We start from the raw sequence: 17,157 nt of genomic DNA, 5'->3' as shown, positions 1-17,157 counted from the left end.
AATAGACACTGGTAGACAACACAGTGAAGTTATAGAGGTGATTGGATAAAAGTGAGTCAAGGTAAGAGTCATGAATTGCCTGTTTATGGCCAAGTCATTACGAAACATCCTTGTGCCACTGAAAGCAGAATAAAGAATGATTTTTTTTGTGAAGTATTTCATCTAACTAAATATCATTCATCTGAATTCTCCCCACTTTTCACAAAGCACAGTGTTAGGTGTTTAGCCAAAAACCTGTCAGGTCTTACTTTGAGGAAAGTTTGGGAGGGTGTCAAGATGGATGTCGTCTTCAGCTTGATTCTTCTTCTTTCTCCTCTTTGTCTTGTTCTTTTGTTCCGTTAGCTTCCTCTGAGTCGGACACCTGGTTGGAGGTGGCTGACCCTGGTCTTTCCTCTGGCTTTTTGGAATGGTCGACCACCTCTGCCCCCCTGCTCAAACTGCACCCCATAGTCCCACCCAGTGGGAAGCAAACTGATTAAAAGCTGAGTTCTGCTGAGGCTGTTGAGTTGATCAAAGTCTGAAGGCGTATAGAGTACTTCCACACTGTCCTTAACCTTAAAAGCTCAATTACTGTTGTTGAAACAGCCAACCCCTCTCCCCCCCAACCCTTCGGTCTCCATGGTAACTGCAGGACTTCCTGTTGAGTTGAGCACGGCTACCTGTGTACTGGTCTCTCAGGTTTTACTTTACAGGCCACTGCTGATTGGCTCCCAGTGGCTTATTATGATGCGTTCGCCAAGCAACATTGGTTGAGAATTAACCTCATGGCGTGCCAGGGCATGGTTACTGATAAACACTGCAGGGATTGTTTGTCAATCACTTCATTGTCATAGCAACCATTTTTCACACTATGGATTTGGATTTTTGGTAGTTAGTCATATATAGAAATGGGTAGAGGCACATTTGATGGTGTATTTATGATGCTGATAACCAGAGTAAAATGGTTGACTTTTAGCCTGACAAATTATTACCAACAGTACATATGACAAAACCTTTGCCTGTGTATGGAATTCCTTGGGCTTTAAATATAGGCAACACACATTTGTATTTTATTTTAATAGAGTTGATACAAATGTACCAATATACTGCATACACCAGTTCAAGTTCAAGTGTCAGCATTTTTATTCTACGACTGTAAAATGTTCTATTCGATTGGGTAATACAGAATTCTACAAAAGATCAGGTTTTCCATTAAGAAAAACAGGCACATCATTCAAACGTAAATACAGCAAGATGGAAGCCAAAGTTATAATAACAATGTCTTAATTTAGTGCAAATACACTGGAACCGTTCTAAAGAAAACACAATAATTGAAAAAGCATGATTAACACTATAGTAGCTACTATCTTCCCAACGTGCTCCTAACAATGCCAGTTCATGTCTCCCTAAGGGAAGTGGGACCAAAAGTTGACAGTGCTTGTAAGTGCAAATACAAGCAGAGGAACAGTTGTACGGTTGAAAGACAGAATTGCAGAATCAAATTCATTAGCGTACACTTCAAATTACGATGATGTTCCAAGACATGGGCAGACGTAGAAAACACAACCCCTCGTTTCTTCATAATGCTTGAAGACAAAAATGTTTTGGAGTGCTAGAACGTGTATAACGCTGATATACTTTAGCTAAAAGTTTGTCTCGAAAGGTTAACGGGATATATTGTATCGTAATTATTTTCTAGTTTGGGTCCACATTCCAGTAAGTAGCACTCACCAGCGAGCCCTCTGGTTCAGACATGAGGAATGGTTGGTGGAATGGCATGGTGGCTTTGTGCTCTGCTCCGGGCCTGCTCATCAGCCAGCTCTGCCAGTCGTCTCTGCAAGGATGAGGGCCCCCTCCAGGGCCTCCTCATTGGGGGCCGTCCATCCTCTTCATCCTCCTCCACCCCAGCCTCTACAGCTCTAGGACGCCTCCTGGTGGCAGTCTTGACCATGTTGTTGATCTCATGCAGACACTGCAGGACAGGGAGAATCATGTGATCAGCAAGCTGCATGGTTCCAGTCACTATAAGCTGAATAAGCTCATGTAACAGCGCATGACATCAAAAGCTCATGAGCAGCTTGAGATGGTTGAGAATGCTCTGCTGTTATGTGATTTCTTCAACTCAACAACAAGAATGGACACCACTGGTATCCTCTTGTGAGAGAGAATAGAACTGAAAATAGTGCATGTATGCAGTTGGATGACTGAGTATGCGGTTAGATTTGAGAAAGGTTTCAGACATTACCCAACAGAACCACATTAGTTGTAATTTTAGATAGTATCAAACTCTCACCCCTGGGGAACTCCTGTTTACAAAGTAGAGTGCCCTGCGGGCGTGGCTGGGTGGGGAGTGGGGGGGGGTGTCAGCGTAGAGGGGTGAGATGTAGAAAGAGCGATGGAGGCGGAGCCTGTGAGGACATTTCGCTGGCAGGGTGGGGAATGGAGAATAGGGAGGGGTTTCAACCTGCACAAAAAACAAAGAGAAATCTACGTCCATATCTTTCACTACAGGATATCATAACTCAATTAAGTTAGAATATTTAATGTACCTGTATGCTGTAATATGGTATACTGTAACAGTATGCTGCAATACGACAGTATGTTACTCAAGTCGTATTGTTGATTACTATTGTAATCTCTATTCAGTTGAGCTGTATACATTGCAAACTCACCCCTGCCCTGGTCAGTGCTTCTGGAGAGTAGCGCACGGCAAAACTGTACATATGTGTGCTGTAGATGGTGTTGTAGAAGTTGATGAGGGCCCTCCTCTCCTCCCCCTGCTCTAGTCTGGAGGACGCCCCAGATGCAGCACAGCTGGCAAGCATGATATGCTTGAAGGAAATGTCTTCTTTGGAAACCTGCACAATGAGTAATGCAAACGATGTTAGCTTTCATCAGCAATGCAGTCTACTGTAAACATGTTACCCTACAGTTAATCTCAGCCTTGTAACACATCATGTGTTTGTGTCTATCACCAAAGCATGAGCTAAGATAAACCAGGCTGGTGACCAAGAGTCAGGAACCAACCACAGGACAGTACCTTGGCCATGATAAAGATGGCGCACATGAGGAGAATGTTTAAGTGGCGATCTTTCATCAGCTCAGAGTAGTGGACCAGAGAATGCTCTAAACACGTCCAGATCTTCAGTCGCAGCTCGTCTGAGATATTCAGCTTGGGACAGACGTTCTGCAAGCGCCTGCTGGTGAGGAGGTAGACCTGAGATAGACAGAATTGATCGTGGAACATGTCTGGTTATGTAAGGAACACATTACTGAAATACAGACTGAAAAGAACAGAAGGTACATTTGAACAGAAGGTACATTCCACCAACCATTCCTCATGTCTGAACCAGAGGGCTCGCTGGTGAGCGCTACTTACTGGAATGTGGACCCAAACTAGAAAATGTAAAGAACTTCTGTACCTTTCGGAGGAACAGAGACAGCGAGCCCAATCCATGATGTTTGGTTGTGTTTGTGACTAAAGCTGGGGCTGGGGCTGGGGCTAGGGCTGGAACTAGGGCGGGGGCTGGGGCCGAGTGAAGGCCCTGGGCCTGGGGCGGCTGCGTGGTACTACTGGGCAGTTGCTGTGTGGTAGTGGGCTGTCCCATTAAAAACAGCCCCCCTAGATGCACTGATAGAAAAAGGACACCAGGAAAGGAATCAAAGATAATCTTCTTTCAATTCAAATATTCAATTGTTGCTGTACCCTGTTTGAAAGAACAAAGCTGTACAAACTCTGTAGTATGCATTGTCTACGGTATTTACTTAAACATGATACGCAGCTTTAGCACAGAGGTGTGGACTTAGTACCTTGGACAGGTATGGTGACACTTTGTCCATTGTTCGTAGTGACAGTGGCTGCTGCCATAGTGACCACTATCTGGCCCGTAACCATGACAGAGGACGACTGTGGCTCTATAACTGGTGTGGCAAGGTCAGAGGTCATTATTGAACCAGCAGGGGGGGAGCTGTACATATCACAGAGACCAGCAGAAGATTGAGGGATCCCTTGGAAAGACAAAGAAGCCAAAGTCAACATCACTAGCTCCCCTCTCAACCACAATGTATTTAATGTTTCATAACAACATTCTTTTGTTCATTGACGTGATCCAATGTGACCGACCTGATGATCTACCTGGGTCTCTACGGGTTACAATGTCACCCGTGGTCCTTTGAGGGACATTAGGGGCGTTTGTGCTATCGCCCAGGTGTTGTGAGGGCGTCACCTGCAACAAACACAGATCCAGAACATTTCAAGGTTAAGGACCTTGCACAAGTGCGTACACACACTATTTTATCATGGTCCACCTTAGTCGGTTTGTTAAACAGCTAAGGCCTCTGTAGACAGCAAATGGTCAAGAAATGAAAAATTAGGGTTTCATAGGGTTAGGTATAGGTGTGGTGCAGCGCCACACCTCCAGGCAGGTGGGTAGGGCGCCCTGGACAGCTCTGATGCTGTCCCACAGAGGGGACTGTCTGCTCCAGGCCAGTTCCTCCAACACCTGCTCCTCCACCCACTTCAGGTGCCTGGGCACAGCTGGTGGCCAGGCCTCCTCGGAGCGCAGCATCAGCTCTATGACCTAGAGGTACCAAAACGGATACATTCAAGTTAAATATAATAATATTCATAGTTAAATATCTACGGCAAATATAACAATATGAGTCCAACGTGAATCCAATATGAGTTTATTTTATGTAAATCTCCAAAAACTACTTAGCACTCAAATTAATGCAAATACATTTCTCGCGCAAGCTCGCATTAATTGTTGAAGTCCCTATGTACACTCACATCTAACCGATACTAGGACTTTACAACGTCTGGCTACTGTGACAAATATAATCACATTTTGTGGGAAAGATTGGACAGCAATGGCACTAGTACACACTAAATCACCAAACCTATGTGGACTCCTGACCATCACACCTATGAGCTTGTTGGATATCCCATTCCAAAACATGCCCATCCTTGTGGTGTTGGCTTTCCTTTTGCAGCCATAACAGCATACAACATATAGTGAATGTTTATGTGAACATTACACAAAATGCATATACAGTCTATAATACATTAAGAGAGTCACAACAACAGACTGTAAGTCTAACTCACATGACTCTCTCTCTTTCTCTTACACACACACGCACGCACACACACACACACACACACACACACACACACACACACACACACACACACACACACACACACGTGTGAGGTGTACTCTAGTAGGCCACCTTGTAAAAGTCGTAGGGCGCAATCTCGAAGATCTTGAGGACCAGACAGAAGCTACCCCTGAAATAATGAGAGAACAGAACCATCTCCACACAGCAGGCTACCAGGGAACGCTGGAACAGGTCATGCCCCAGAATGCACTGAAAAAGAAACAGAAATGTCCATCAACAGCTAAACCATATCTTTCACTTCATCACATGGTCAAACATTGCCCCCCAGTGGATATTAGTTGATATTCCGTCAGTGGATAATGTCAAGTCAATGGGTGTTCTGAAGATGCAGTTGTGTACAGCAGAGGGCAGCAGACTCACAGACAGATCCTTGTCACGCAGCCTCTTTCTCTCTTCAGTAATGATGGCCTCCAGCACACTATAGTAAAGAGCCTCTGCCTCCCGGCAGTACTGGACTGCAGTCTCTACAAACAGAAAACAAATGCAGCATTTTCTTCATTGACCACACCAGTGAAGCTCAATCAGACTTCTCACCACCATCCAGAATGTTCTTAACACATCACCAGATGGCCTCACAAAGAGAAGAACGAAACATCTCTGCTCTGTTTTTACAGGGCCTTTATACCTCTTCCTCTGAGCTTCAAATGGCTTTCCTAGACGAACTGACCCCAGTCACAAGTTCTCTCTCATGTTCTTTAGCGGGACTGTCAAACAAAGGAACAGACCTTTCCCTTATTCATTAAGTTCTGCAGCACAGTTCAGGGACGTAAGTTTGATATCAGCTTAGTCAGGGACATTAATAGTAAATGCTTGCACGCTGGAAAAAAGATTCTCAATTATTTGCGCGCAAAAAAAGCTTCATGTAATATAATGTCAGACTCATTTTATTATTATCTTTGAGTCAAAATAAGATGCATGTTTTCTCCACTGGGAGGGCACACAGAGGGCACGGCATCACGTTCTTTTCACAGGTGGGGCACCATAGAAGGGACTTTATCACATGTTCTTGCACACTGGGCAACCATACAGGACCCTTTATCATGTTTAATCTACCATAAGGGCATCCAAGAGGGCACTTTTGCTAGCGTGGGGGCACCAGGGGGGGCGACCACCTCTCCTGCCCCTCTGAGTCCACCACTGCACACACACACAACACATCATAATATCATAGCTCAAATGTAATGCAGCACGTGAGAGCACCCACCTGTGCCCAGGCCGCTCTTCTCATGAGGTTCCTCAAAGTGCTGGATAAAGATGTCAGCCATGTGCCTCAGTCTGGAGGCTACGGTCTCAGATGGATCTTTGGCACAGGTTCTGAAGGAACGAGCCAGAGAGGAACCATGAGAAGGAATCTCTTATGGCCCCTACAAACCTGACCCCCTCTCCACCTATACATCTATTATCAAGAAAGACTGATAAGACCTCCCCCCCCCCCACACACACACACTCACACCCACACACATGTAATCCACACACCACTCACCCGCAGGCACACACACACATATCCATAGCCCGTGCTGCTAACCTGAATATGTTGGTCAGGCTGACACTGGGACCAAGTCTCCTCGGCCCCAGCATGCCTTGCGGATGTGTTGCCATGGAAACCGCCACCCAACACTTGTGCAGCTGTCTCTCTGGTTGAGTTAACAAGTGTACCTAAACATAAATACATAGCGTGACATGAAAAAAAAAATATTACAAGACATCCAAATGACACAGGTTGGTACAACACCTGATTGGCCTCTTTATCCAGAACTCCACTTTATCCAGTTTCAGGGTAAAGAAGCCCAGGAGAATTTAGCACGAGGTCCTTCAAAATGATGCTGGATAATGGAAACAGAAAGTGACACCACATGTATTCTTGCACACCAAAAAGGTTTTCACACTCAAGTACCAGTAATGTGTGGCCAGGACGCTTCATTCATCCAGATTCCTGTGAGCAACAAGTTGTCTGAATGGGAACTTGTTTGCCATGTGCCTGTGTGCTACAGCTCACTGAGTTGCTAAATATAGCGTCTCTCTTGCCATTTGTCTGTCTGTCTGTCTGTCTCTATCTCTCTCTCTCTTTACTTGAGTGTTTCTATCGCTCTCCCTCTCTCCAGCATTATGCCATAGCCTTGGCTGGCCCCTGGAAAACATTTTGCAGCAGCCACATATAGTTGTAATTACATCATGGCTGGCTCAGTAGTAAGCTGTATCTCCCACCAGGAAGGAAGTAGGTTCCGCCCCATCCTGTCTGAGATAGACAACGACGTTCATGTTTATAGTACGGAAGTTCCAACACGTGGAGCATGCAAATACACAAACATAGTATGCACAACCAATTATTTATATATATAAATATGTATAATTTGAATAATCTGGATTACAATATATTATTGTTATTGCAACAGTGTGGATGACCACACATTGGAAGGGTATGTTAAAACTTGCCAGCTGCCCACCAATATTTCTGCCCCCAACCTGAACACTAAGCAGCACAGCTGTTTTGGCTGGCTCAATCAGCGCATTGGTAAAAACCACATTTTAAAATCCTGGCAGTAATACTTTCTGTACAGGGTACACATGCATTCGCCTATAAACACAGTCTACGTATTTTCCATTCAGCTTGATAGTAGCAAAATGAGTAGCCTTACACTGGCTTCCTTTCGGTTCCATTTTGGGCTCATTGATAGGATTTGTCATTCACAAATCATATTATAGTATGTCTACAGCAAAAGAAACACAAAGCTCATCTCATATTTAATCTATATTCACAAAAACTAATCCCACATAACAGACCTCAAGAGGGCAGGTTCAACATCCTGTATCCTTGTTATCCTACACCTATCACAGTCTGTAAAAAAGAAGACACAGGACAAGAGAGAGAGATGGACATAGACAAAGTGACAGAGGAAGAAAAAGTACTCTAATGAATGAGCAATTAAGGAAGTTACTTACAAGAAACAGTTTAGAGGGATTGCAGTGTGGTAGGTTAAAGCTTCGGGATCAAGATTTGATAAGTCCTGACTTGAAACAGGCTGCTACTCCTCCCCCTTCTCTCTCTCCCTTACACTGTGTCTCTACCCCCTTGTCTTCTTTTCTTCGGACTTCGTCAGATGCCACAGGACTACAGGTGGGCGTGGTATTATGCGCGTCATATTTTTCTAATAAGAAATATTGCAGACTAACAATAAATTTGTTCACATTGCACACTATTGCCACGCACCTAGAAGCGACTGGGACTGCACGACAAACACGCCAGCTGGTGTTAGGTGCTACTTAATTTTCAGCGAAAGAAAGGCGTTTTAGTTTGAGGAACTGGTAGCGTAGGAGGTAGAAAAAAACCACTTGCCTCACAGGCATGCCCCAACTTGTTGCTATGATAAGGGAGGCCATGTAAGGCTGAGGCACTGGCGGGAGAGAAGGCATACAGTAGCGCTACCACAAGGTAATGTGATGACACTGCATTGTTTCCAGGTTGACCGAAAAAATAAAGTAGACTAAATTTTAATATTTTAATAACAGTTTTCACTATGAGGTCAATTATACCACAAATTATCATATTTATGGTGTATAACTTAAAATTAAAAAGTATTCTGGATATTTTCAAGGAACTTGAAGGTAATTGCTACATAGCGATGGAATGGACAAAGACAGTCTTAATGGATAGTCAGAATATGTTTAATAAAAATAATTAAACCTCAATTTCCTCTATAGAACTTCATAGAAAGTAATCAAATAAATTACAAATGACTTAAGACACCTTTCCTCCACTACATAAAGCATTATTTGTCTACAGACCACAACTTGCAAATATTGCAACAAAATAACAAGAAATCGACTTTAAGATGACGTTTAGGATATTATCAAGCTTGAAACAAAAAAATACAAAGGCAATAATCTAGTCTTGTCAATCCAGCAACTAATTTACTTTCATGTAGTAGTGTATGGTGTCTTATTCTGTGTTTGCATATTGGTGGTAATATCCTTGTGGCTGAGTCCAGCACTTTCAATGTATGTGGCATTGGGAAATATATTCGAAAGTAACCAAAATACCAAATCAAACCACATGAATAAAAGGTTTAGTTCAATCTCACATTGTTAACTCTCCCTAGATACTTCTCCCTAGATACCTCTTAGTTCTCAATAACGTAGAGGTTACCAGTCTTCTGCAAATGCAGGCTCATCTCTCAGTAAGATACCAACCCATCTCGCTATTGAGTTAAAATATAAAGCCTGCTAAAACAATCATAGTTGGGTGAGTATTATTAGTAACCAGGAAGCAGCAGTGTATGGGCGTTTGCCTAAGGGCACAGTTAGTTTAAGGGAAAGTGTTTTTGCAGTATAAAAAAAATGACAGGTGAAGGGTGTTCTTTGAATTCTCTGCCTGGTGTAAAAGCAGGCATAACAAAGATGGCTACCACTCAACACATACAAAATAAATCACTGTTAAGGACATCATAGGCGGAGAGGGAAATACACCCTAATGTCAAAGCTATGTCAGAGAAGTGTTTTTGTCAGTCTTGACATAACTCAGTGGGCTTCAACATTGACGCATAGGTTCAGTACAACAACACTGACATCTACATGGAGACAGACAGTGGCTCAATGTGTTTCTTTACCACAGGTCAATTTTATGTATTTTTTTTAATGTTGACAATAAAACAGACAACTATTTTGAAATGTGTATAGCAGTCCAAAGTGTACCAACAGTCTTGCAACAACAGCTTTTGAGCCCAGATTAACCATGTAGTGATCATAAACAAACACACCACATCAAATAAAGAACATATAAGCTATCTGTTTAATCAGATACTGGGGAATAGAAGAAAGATGAACAGAGATACATTGTAAGGTCACTTCTACACGTTTCTACAGCTCCATTCACCAGTGGATCAGTAAAACTTGCCGATTACGATAAAAAGAGACACCTGAAGCAGAGAATTCCCTTGGAATACAAAGACCACAGTCAGCAATACATCTTGTTTGGAAGGTAGATATTAAGCCTGGAAAAGGAAAGCCTACACTAAATCCATACAGCCCAATACTTTAATTGATATTTCGCATCACTGCAAGACGTAGTGACGCTTTACACAGTTGTCAGGTGTAAACTAAATTTCATGTAAAATTATATTCTGCTGCAATCTAATTGATACAGAGACAACCCCAACATGTTTCCTGATACACAAACACTGTGTGAGATCGCCCAACTGCTTCCAGAAACAGAGTCATCTGGAACCGAGTCAAGTGCTGAAGGGGGGGAGAGGGGAGAGGAGGCATGGAGCTCCACAGACGGCTCCGGCAGCTAGTGTCGTCATGAGAGGAGCACAGATAATACTACAGACCAGCCAACCCTTTCCTGGACATTGAACCCAGCAGGCAAGGTCCTATCCCACGGACTGGGGTCCCTCAACACTCGTCCTGGAGTTACGGAGTGTGTCGTGTGCTCTGGGTGACAGCGCCCGGCCGGACCGTTCCAGCAAGGGGTAGTACCATCCCGTTAACATCCCAGTTGCAGCTAATCATGTGACCAACCGGTCGACAGGAGCATACAGTCTGACACTCACAACTCGCTTCCCTTACAACAGAAACACAGTGCAATAATCCCTCTCTCGCTCATACACACACACTGGTTTGGGTTAAATCCACTGTAAGTTGACTTTACCCAGCCCAAATAAGCAGACATTCGACCCAATGAAAGCAAACAGCCAAAGCAAGTGGAAGCTCTCAAGAGTACCCATTAGAGTTCCAGTGGGAACACGTACACAGGACACACGCCACAGACATAGGTTGTTTGAACAGTGAACTCAATCCTGTTTGCAAAACTGAGGTAAGATGCTGTTAAACATGCCAGGATGTCATTTCTTTTCACATTGTCAGAACATTCTTCCTGATTGTGATTATGAACACAGACTGATTTGAATAAATCTCTGCCTCATTAGACTAGGGCAGCTTTTGGCACTCCATCCTAACAGTGCTTCATGGGGCAGACACTTGTACTGTATAAAATTTAATTTACGGGATTTTAAACGGTCAGAAGACAAAATCATATCTAATCCGTTTGAGTCTGCTTTGACATGGTGACTGCTGGGTGTCGAGTGGTAGGCTGTGGACACTACAGGGGCCTTGGTTGGGATGTGCAGTGGAATATGGCCGACATAAGGAATCTACAGCTTCAGTGACATTCATTAGCTGCCCGAGTTATTGCTGACTTTCCCAAAGTACGATCTGCAAAGTATATGCGTGAGGAAACCTGTATTTACAAAGGAATCCAAACAAAATATTTGTCAAGTTCTTCTCAACCTCCCAACTCCAAAATATATTAATAGTACAGCTCAGCTGGAGCATGAATGTTTTTCCTCTTTTTTTAATAAAATTAAATCCCAACATGATAATTACAATAATGCCAGTCTGATTTCTTTTTCCGTTTGTTGCATTTGTACATCATTGTGTTATACAATTTCACAAAGTTCGGAAATCTACTAAAGTTTGACATGCAAAATGCCTCTCAAAACAAGATTGTACCTTTGAACAAACACTGTCATTTTTTTTCATTTTTTTTCTTCTATTTTCCTTTCTTTCAGTTCTTACACGTTTGCGTTAGATTTCTGTATTTACATGAAAAGAAATCACAATGTAAGTGCAAGAAAATCCATATATATGTATATATATGTGTACATTTCTAGGAGATACATAAATATATTTATATTTATATATTCATGGGCTCAGTCTTCATCGCTGGAGTCTGAGTCACCGGATGATGAAGAGGAGCTCCCCGACTCTGATGAAGATGACTCTGCTTTCCCCGACCCCTCTGCACCACTGTCCTTCTGCTCTGCAGACTCCTCCCCCTCTCCCTCCTCCTCCTCCTCCTCCTCATCTTCATCATCTTGGCCCCTCTCCTCTGGTCGCTCCATATCCTGGGGTGGTGACTGGGAGGTGCCAGGGGAAGGGGTGGGGTCAGTGTTTGTGCTCTGTGGCTGTGAGGTGGACGCTGGGAGGTTAAGGCCTGGAGTAAGAAGCATCCCTGGGTAAAGCATACTGGAGAGTAACAAGGGGTTAAGAGACAGTGGATGGCTGGAGGCTGTCGCGGCAGCAGAAGCACTTGGTGGGGTGGTGGCAGAGGAGGTGGAGGGCTCGCTGGCACCGGTGGAGGCATGCTCCCCGCTCTGACCCTCTGTCCTGTCCCCTTTGGTGTCGGAGGTGTGGGCGGGGGTCTGCGAGTGGGCTTTGGAGGTCGAAGACTCTCCTCCTCCACTGTTACTGCTGGCTGCTCCCTTCCTCTTGTCCTCTGAACCCCCCGTCCCGTCCTGGGGGGGCTTGCCCAGAAGCCCGCTCATTCCCAATAGGTTGGGGAGTCCGGCCATGCCAGAGAGCATCATGGGAAACATTGCGGCTAGGTTGCTGGCGGCCAGGTTGCTGGCGTCAGGGGGTAAGCCCATGAGGCCAGCGGTGAGCTGCAAGGACTGCAGGCTCTGGAGGTTCTGCTGGAAGGCCTGCAGGCTGTTGAGGTCCATGCCGGAGAGGAGACCGTTGGCCAACAGGGGGTTGAGACCCAGGGCGGCTGCCCCGCTGTTAGCCGCAGCCGCAGCCTTGGCCAGGGCACTCTTGGGCCGCCGACCGCGCCGGCTCACCTCCTCTGGAACGATGGGTCCGGTGAGGATGCGGTCGAACATGCTCTCTGGGAGGTAGCCCTGGGGGTTGGGAGGAGAAAGACAGGGTTAGACCTTTACTGGAGGGGATCGAACCAAGGCTGGAGGCTTACAGAGGCACTGGTGCTTCAGCGCTAGCAGACTCACCGACTGCTTGACCACATCGGCCCACTCAGGGGGAACCCCGTACTCCGGGTTCTCCTGGAGGAACCGGCACAGGTCCTTCAGAGGCGGGGCGAACGCTCCGCCCACCTACGGAGGGGGAGGAACAAGGTGAGTCACAAAGAAACACCCAAAACGTGCACCCAGAGCAGGCACCGTTGCTGGGCGACCCCTCCCCTCACCTTGCGGGCGTTTCTCCTGTTGATGATCTGCACCCTCTCCTCGCCCGTAAGGCTGTTGACGTCGATCTTGTTGGGGTTCCTGCAGCGGTGCCTCTTCTGCTTGGGCCGCCCGTCCTGGAACTGCATCTGGATCTTATTCACGCCCTGGGGACGGAGGTCAGGGCGTTAGTGCTGGAGCACAGCCTTGCAGGGGCCAGAACACCCTCTCTCTCACTGAAGCAGGTACGCTCCCCATTATCAGCCCCTAAAGGTGGGATGGGGAATCAGAGGGTGGGGAGGAGGATGGGGGTGGGTGAGGACGGGAGGGGGGGACTCACAGGGATGAAGGCCCCCGTGTCGGCCACAAAGCCCGGGTGTTCCCTCAGCCACTGTTCCAGGTCCTTCCTCGTGGGGGCGTCGTCCCCAGCTAGGCGCGTCCCGTCTTTGAGGTTGATGACGGGGACCCTGCTCTCCATGTCCACGGGGCCCTGGGGCCCGCCCTGGCCGTATGCCGGCACGGAGGCTCCAGGGAGGCCGGCTTGCGCCATCCCGCCCCACGCTGGGGGCACCTGAAGACACACCACCCCCCTCATCAGTCAGCAGCTACAAACCGCTGGAGTACATGCTGGCACATCAGGGTTTGAGAGAGTCCACAGCGAGACTAGCTTGAATGGAAAGGGAGCCAGGGACAGAGAGAGAGAGGATTGACTGGGAAAGAGGGAGAACCCAGAAAGAGGAAAGGAGAGGTGAGTCCTTACGCGTTCCTCTACAGGCGGGACTCTGTTCTTGTTCAAGAAGAGCAGGTCCATTCCCTCCACATTCTTCCTCCGGCCTCTCCTCCTCTTCACCACCGGCTGGCCGTCCATCCCCCCGTTCAGCCTCATCTGACCGGCCAGGCCTGGAGGCTCTGGAGAACAGCAACCACACCATCAACATTGGATAAAGGGTCTGGATCTCTCATGTATGGACAGGAGTTGGATAACAAGAATACATTGTTTAAAGGGGCTTTGCTGCCATCTAGTGGTTGCAAAAACCTAAGAAATGAAGAAAACAACAATAAAAGGCTGAACAAGGAGGGTAAGCATATGAAACGTAGCTCCAGACATGGACAGGACGGCACTGCCAGGGAGCGTACCGTGAGGGGAGCTGGCCTGAGGCTTGGTGAAGTCAGCCAGGCCTGTGTCGGAGGCGCTCTGGAGGTCGTGGAGCCGGGCCAGGTACTGCTGCTGGCCCAGGGGGGCCTCCTCCGGCTCCAGGGGCCTCTTCAGGGGGAGACCCTGCTTCTGGAAGGTCAGCTTCAGACCGCCCTCCTGCGGCACGGACACAGAGAGGGAGTCACACACACGAAGCCACACAGCCACGGCCACAGGTACTCTGCCCTTCTCAAACTCAAGAAAATAAAAAACAAGTAATAGAAAATAAAACAAGGAGTGAACTGCACTGCTCGGCCCTCGCTTGGTCCCTTCACTAAACTCCAGCACTATAGTGACTCTCTACAGGGCCCAGAGGTCTCTGGAGGGGGGAATCACACAGCATGGAAAGGCTAAAATCCCAGGCTTACAGCTGGAGAAGACACTAAGTCCGATGTGGGGGTTACTGGGGAGCTCGACCTAAACAAAATGAACTGGTAGCAGCTGTCAGCATCTTCACGTCAAGGTTCAACCCCCAGGCTCTCTGGCCGGAACAAGGTTGTATGGCGAAGCAGAATGTTTGGGAGGGGTTGATGCGCCAGTCACACCCCATAATATCACGTAACTATGGCGATGTGGCTCTACTGTAGGAGAGCGAGTAGGAAGCAGTTAGTGTTGAAAGATATCAGCGGTTTGCAGGCCAATTAGAGGAAGCCCCCAGTCGGAGACCCCCCCCCCCCCCCCCCTGCATCAATCAGATTATGAATGGGACCCCTTCAAATCATGACTGATTACCCTCCTCGCTTGAATGGGGTGTATGCGCTCGCCCCAATTACAGCCCTAATTAAGAGCTGGTCAGAACTCAAGAAGCAGCAGTGGGTGGATAGTGAATGGATCAGTGCTGAAGGGGGCAGCCTGACCCAGCCAACCAAGAGCCCCAACCAAAAACATGCTGGACACCGTAATTAGCTTTTGCGTTCGGGGGTAGGTTGTGGAGGTGGCAGGTCCTACTGGGTGGAGGAGGAGGAGGAGGAGGAGGGGGGAGAAACGGAAAAACAACATACGTCATTGAGTTTGACTGAGAACTCCTTGTTTTCTGCAACATGCTTCTTCACCTTTGACCCCTGCGGCGAGGTCGAGGGGTCCTCGCACAGGCTGTTGGCGTTGTCCAGCAGCTTGGTGGTGTAGAAGGAGGCCACGGCCCCGCCGGCCTCGTAAGCCCGCCGCGCCCCCGGCCACTTGCCCTTCAGCACAGCCTGGCAGACGCTGTCCAGACGGTTGATCATCACGCGGTCCTGCGGACAGACGGACGGACAGCTCACACACACAGCCAGGCTCGGGCGTGTCCACTCCCCGCCAGATCCACTCCATTCAAAGTGGTTGCGGCGATGGTGAAAACGGAGGCGCCGGTTTACCTTGGGCCAGTAGGATGCGGCCAGCATGTAGCCTCCCTGGAAGGGGTGGGACGAGTGGCTGACGCCGTTCTCCGCCGGGTGACTATCCTGCAGCTCGTCCTGGGCGGTGGGGAGCGACGCCACGCTGTCCTCGTCGAATCCCTTCACGCTGGGCACCGTGGGCACTAGAGGGAGGCGCACAGGGGAAACCTTACAACTTGCCCCAACTTTTTTTTCTGTATCATTAATAAAATTGTGGGGATGTGAACCTATTCTTAAAGTGTATGGTCAAGAAAGCGCTAACATATTGGAAAGTCATTCAAGGACATGCAATCAATCAATCGACGCACACTAGACACTCACCCTTCATTTTCTTCTCCCTCGCTCGCCCCTCCTCTCCCTCGCTCTCAGTGTCCGCCGAGGAAGACGAGGAGGAGGAAGACGAGGAGGAGGAGCCGGAGGAGCAGGATGAAGAGGAGGAGGAGGAGCTGGAGCCGGAGCGGGAGGAGGAGGAAGACGAGGACGAGGAGGAGGAGGAGGAGTGCGAGGAGGAGCTGGAGGAGGAGCCGTCCGAGTCCGACTCGGAGGCGGCCTCGGCCCTCCGGGCCTCCCGCCGGCTCCTCTTGCTGGCCTTCTTCCGTTTCCTCTCAGCAGAGTTGGGGGTGAGGGGCTTGGTGCGGGCCGCCACCATCTTCCTCTCGCTCTCAGTCTTCACCAGACCGGGCTTCTCCTCCAGGCCCGTGGGGGTGGCGGGGCCCGGCGGGGGGCTCCACCTCTCCGCCGGCCCCTCCGCGTTCTCCTCCCCCTCCGAGGCCGGCTCCTGCTTGGGCACGACCACGGGGAGCTCCGGGTCCCTCTGGGCCGGGGCGGGAGTGTTTGTAAGTGGAGAGGCGGCCCGGGCGGAGCTGGCTTGGTACTGGGGGTGGAGGAGCGGGGCGGCCGGGAGGCGGGGCTGGGGTTGGTGGGAGGGGGGCTTGCTCTGGCTGTAGTTGCGCTGGGCCGTCATGAAGCAGAGCTCGGGGTCGCGGAGGATGTGGTAGTCGGTGCGGCTCACGCCGTGCTTGGCGGCGCCGATGAGCAGGTCGCGGTCGTGGGAGCCGGGCGCCCACCACGCGGGCAGGTCGGAGCCCATCTGGCACAGGGCCAGGCGCTCGTACAGCAGGGGGTGGCGGAGGACCTGCTCCCTCACCTGACGCAGCAACTCCACCCTGTACAGGGTCCGCGACGCTCGCTCCTCTGTTATCGGCTGGATGGAGAGAGACGGGTCTACTGCCGAGTCTGGAGAGAGAGAGACACACAGAGAGAGAGTCAGAGAGAGAGTCAGAGAGACAGAGACAGCGAGACAGTGAGAGAGACAGACAGAAAGAGACAGAGAGACAGACAGCGAGAGAGAGAGACAGCAAGAGAGAGAGACAGAGAGAGACAGAGAGAGAGAGACAGAGAGACAGAGAGATGAAGGGTGTAAGCACAGTTGAGCACTATCTCTACAGATGAGGTTGGATCTTGAGTGACCTTGTGC

General features: G+C 48.4%; 2 protein-coding genes across 11 annotated transcripts in view; both read right to left on the bottom strand.

Annotated features, from left to right (window-relative positions):
• Positions 1 to 1,062: 1,062 nt before the first annotated feature.
• On the bottom strand, positions 1,063 to 8,474 carry LOC134027811 (retinoblastoma-like protein 2). 5 transcript variants are annotated; one of them, XM_062470956.1, is made up of 14 exons: positions 8,098 to 8,474; positions 7,939 to 7,993; positions 6,683 to 6,813; positions 6,362 to 6,471; positions 5,518 to 5,621; positions 5,209 to 5,346; positions 4,395 to 4,559; positions 4,103 to 4,205; positions 3,790 to 3,987; positions 3,402 to 3,610; positions 3,020 to 3,196; positions 2,652 to 2,837; positions 2,273 to 2,443; positions 1,063 to 1,951 (listed from the first exon to the last, which is right to left on the bottom strand). In XM_062470956.1, exons 3-14 carry the CDS (start codon positions 6,754 to 6,756, stop codon positions 1,727 to 1,729), a joined length of 1,860 nt encoding a protein of 619 aa, XP_062326940.1. In that variant the 5' UTR covers positions 6,757 to 6,813; positions 7,939 to 7,993; positions 8,098 to 8,474; the 3' UTR covers positions 1,063 to 1,726. The 5 variants fall into 5 exon arrangements, with proteins under 5 accessions (XP_062326940.1, XP_062326939.1, XP_062326937.1 ...); XM_062470955.1 differs by lacking the exon at positions 7,939 to 7,993; XM_062470953.1 differs by lacking the exons at positions 7,939 to 7,993; positions 8,098 to 8,474 and adding an exon at positions 7,052 to 7,312.
• Positions 8,475 to 8,804: 330 nt separating this feature from the next.
• The window catches only part of chd9 (chromodomain helicase DNA binding protein 9), a 50,990-nt gene continuing 42,637 nt past the window's right edge, over positions 8,805 to 17,157 (bottom strand). For 4 of the 6 annotated variants that reach the window (XM_062470947.1, XM_062470948.1, XM_062470952.1 and 1 more), the window contains 9 exons: positions 16,002 to 16,916; positions 15,660 to 15,823; positions 15,309 to 15,539; positions 14,250 to 14,424; positions 13,873 to 14,021; positions 13,453 to 13,683; positions 13,136 to 13,279; positions 12,939 to 13,043; positions 8,805 to 12,833 (listed from right to left, as the gene is read on the bottom strand). In XM_062470947.1, the coding sequence (XP_062326931.1) occupies positions 11,865 to 12,833; positions 12,939 to 13,043; positions 13,136 to 13,279; positions 13,453 to 13,683; positions 13,873 to 14,021; positions 14,250 to 14,424; positions 15,309 to 15,539; positions 15,660 to 15,823; positions 16,002 to 16,916 (3,083 nt within the window). In that variant the 3' untranslated portion in view covers positions 8,805 to 11,864. Of the gene's footprint in view, positions 12,834 to 12,938; positions 13,044 to 13,135; positions 13,280 to 13,452; positions 13,684 to 13,872; positions 14,022 to 14,249; positions 14,429 to 15,308; positions 15,540 to 15,659; positions 15,824 to 16,001; positions 16,917 to 17,157 lie in introns of all 6 variants that reach the window. The other 2 variants (XM_062470950.1, XM_062470949.1) reach the window with 2 other exon arrangements.

Source organism: Osmerus eperlanus, chromosome 10 (assembly GCF_963692335.1).
Source record: "Osmerus eperlanus chromosome 10, fOsmEpe2.1, whole genome shotgun sequence".
NCBI classification, from domain to species: domain Eukaryota; kingdom Metazoa; phylum Chordata; class Actinopteri; order Osmeriformes; family Osmeridae; genus Osmerus; species Osmerus eperlanus.
Note: the sequence above shows the minus strand (reverse complement) of the source record. Positions and strands in the feature narration are given on the sequence as shown.

Coding starts and splice junctions, on each gene's coding strand:
- LOC134027811 (XM_062470953.1), bottom strand. CDS start 7,078: ATGAAGCGTCCTGGCCACACATTACTG. Junction 6,472..6,682: donor AGCCTGACCAACATATTCAG/GTTAGCAGCACG, acceptor TCGTTCCTTCAG/AACCTGTGCCAAAGATCCAT. Junction 4,560..5,208: donor CGCCCTACGACTTTTACAAG/GTGGCCTACTAG, acceptor TGGTACCTCTAG/GTCATAGAGCTGATGCTGCG.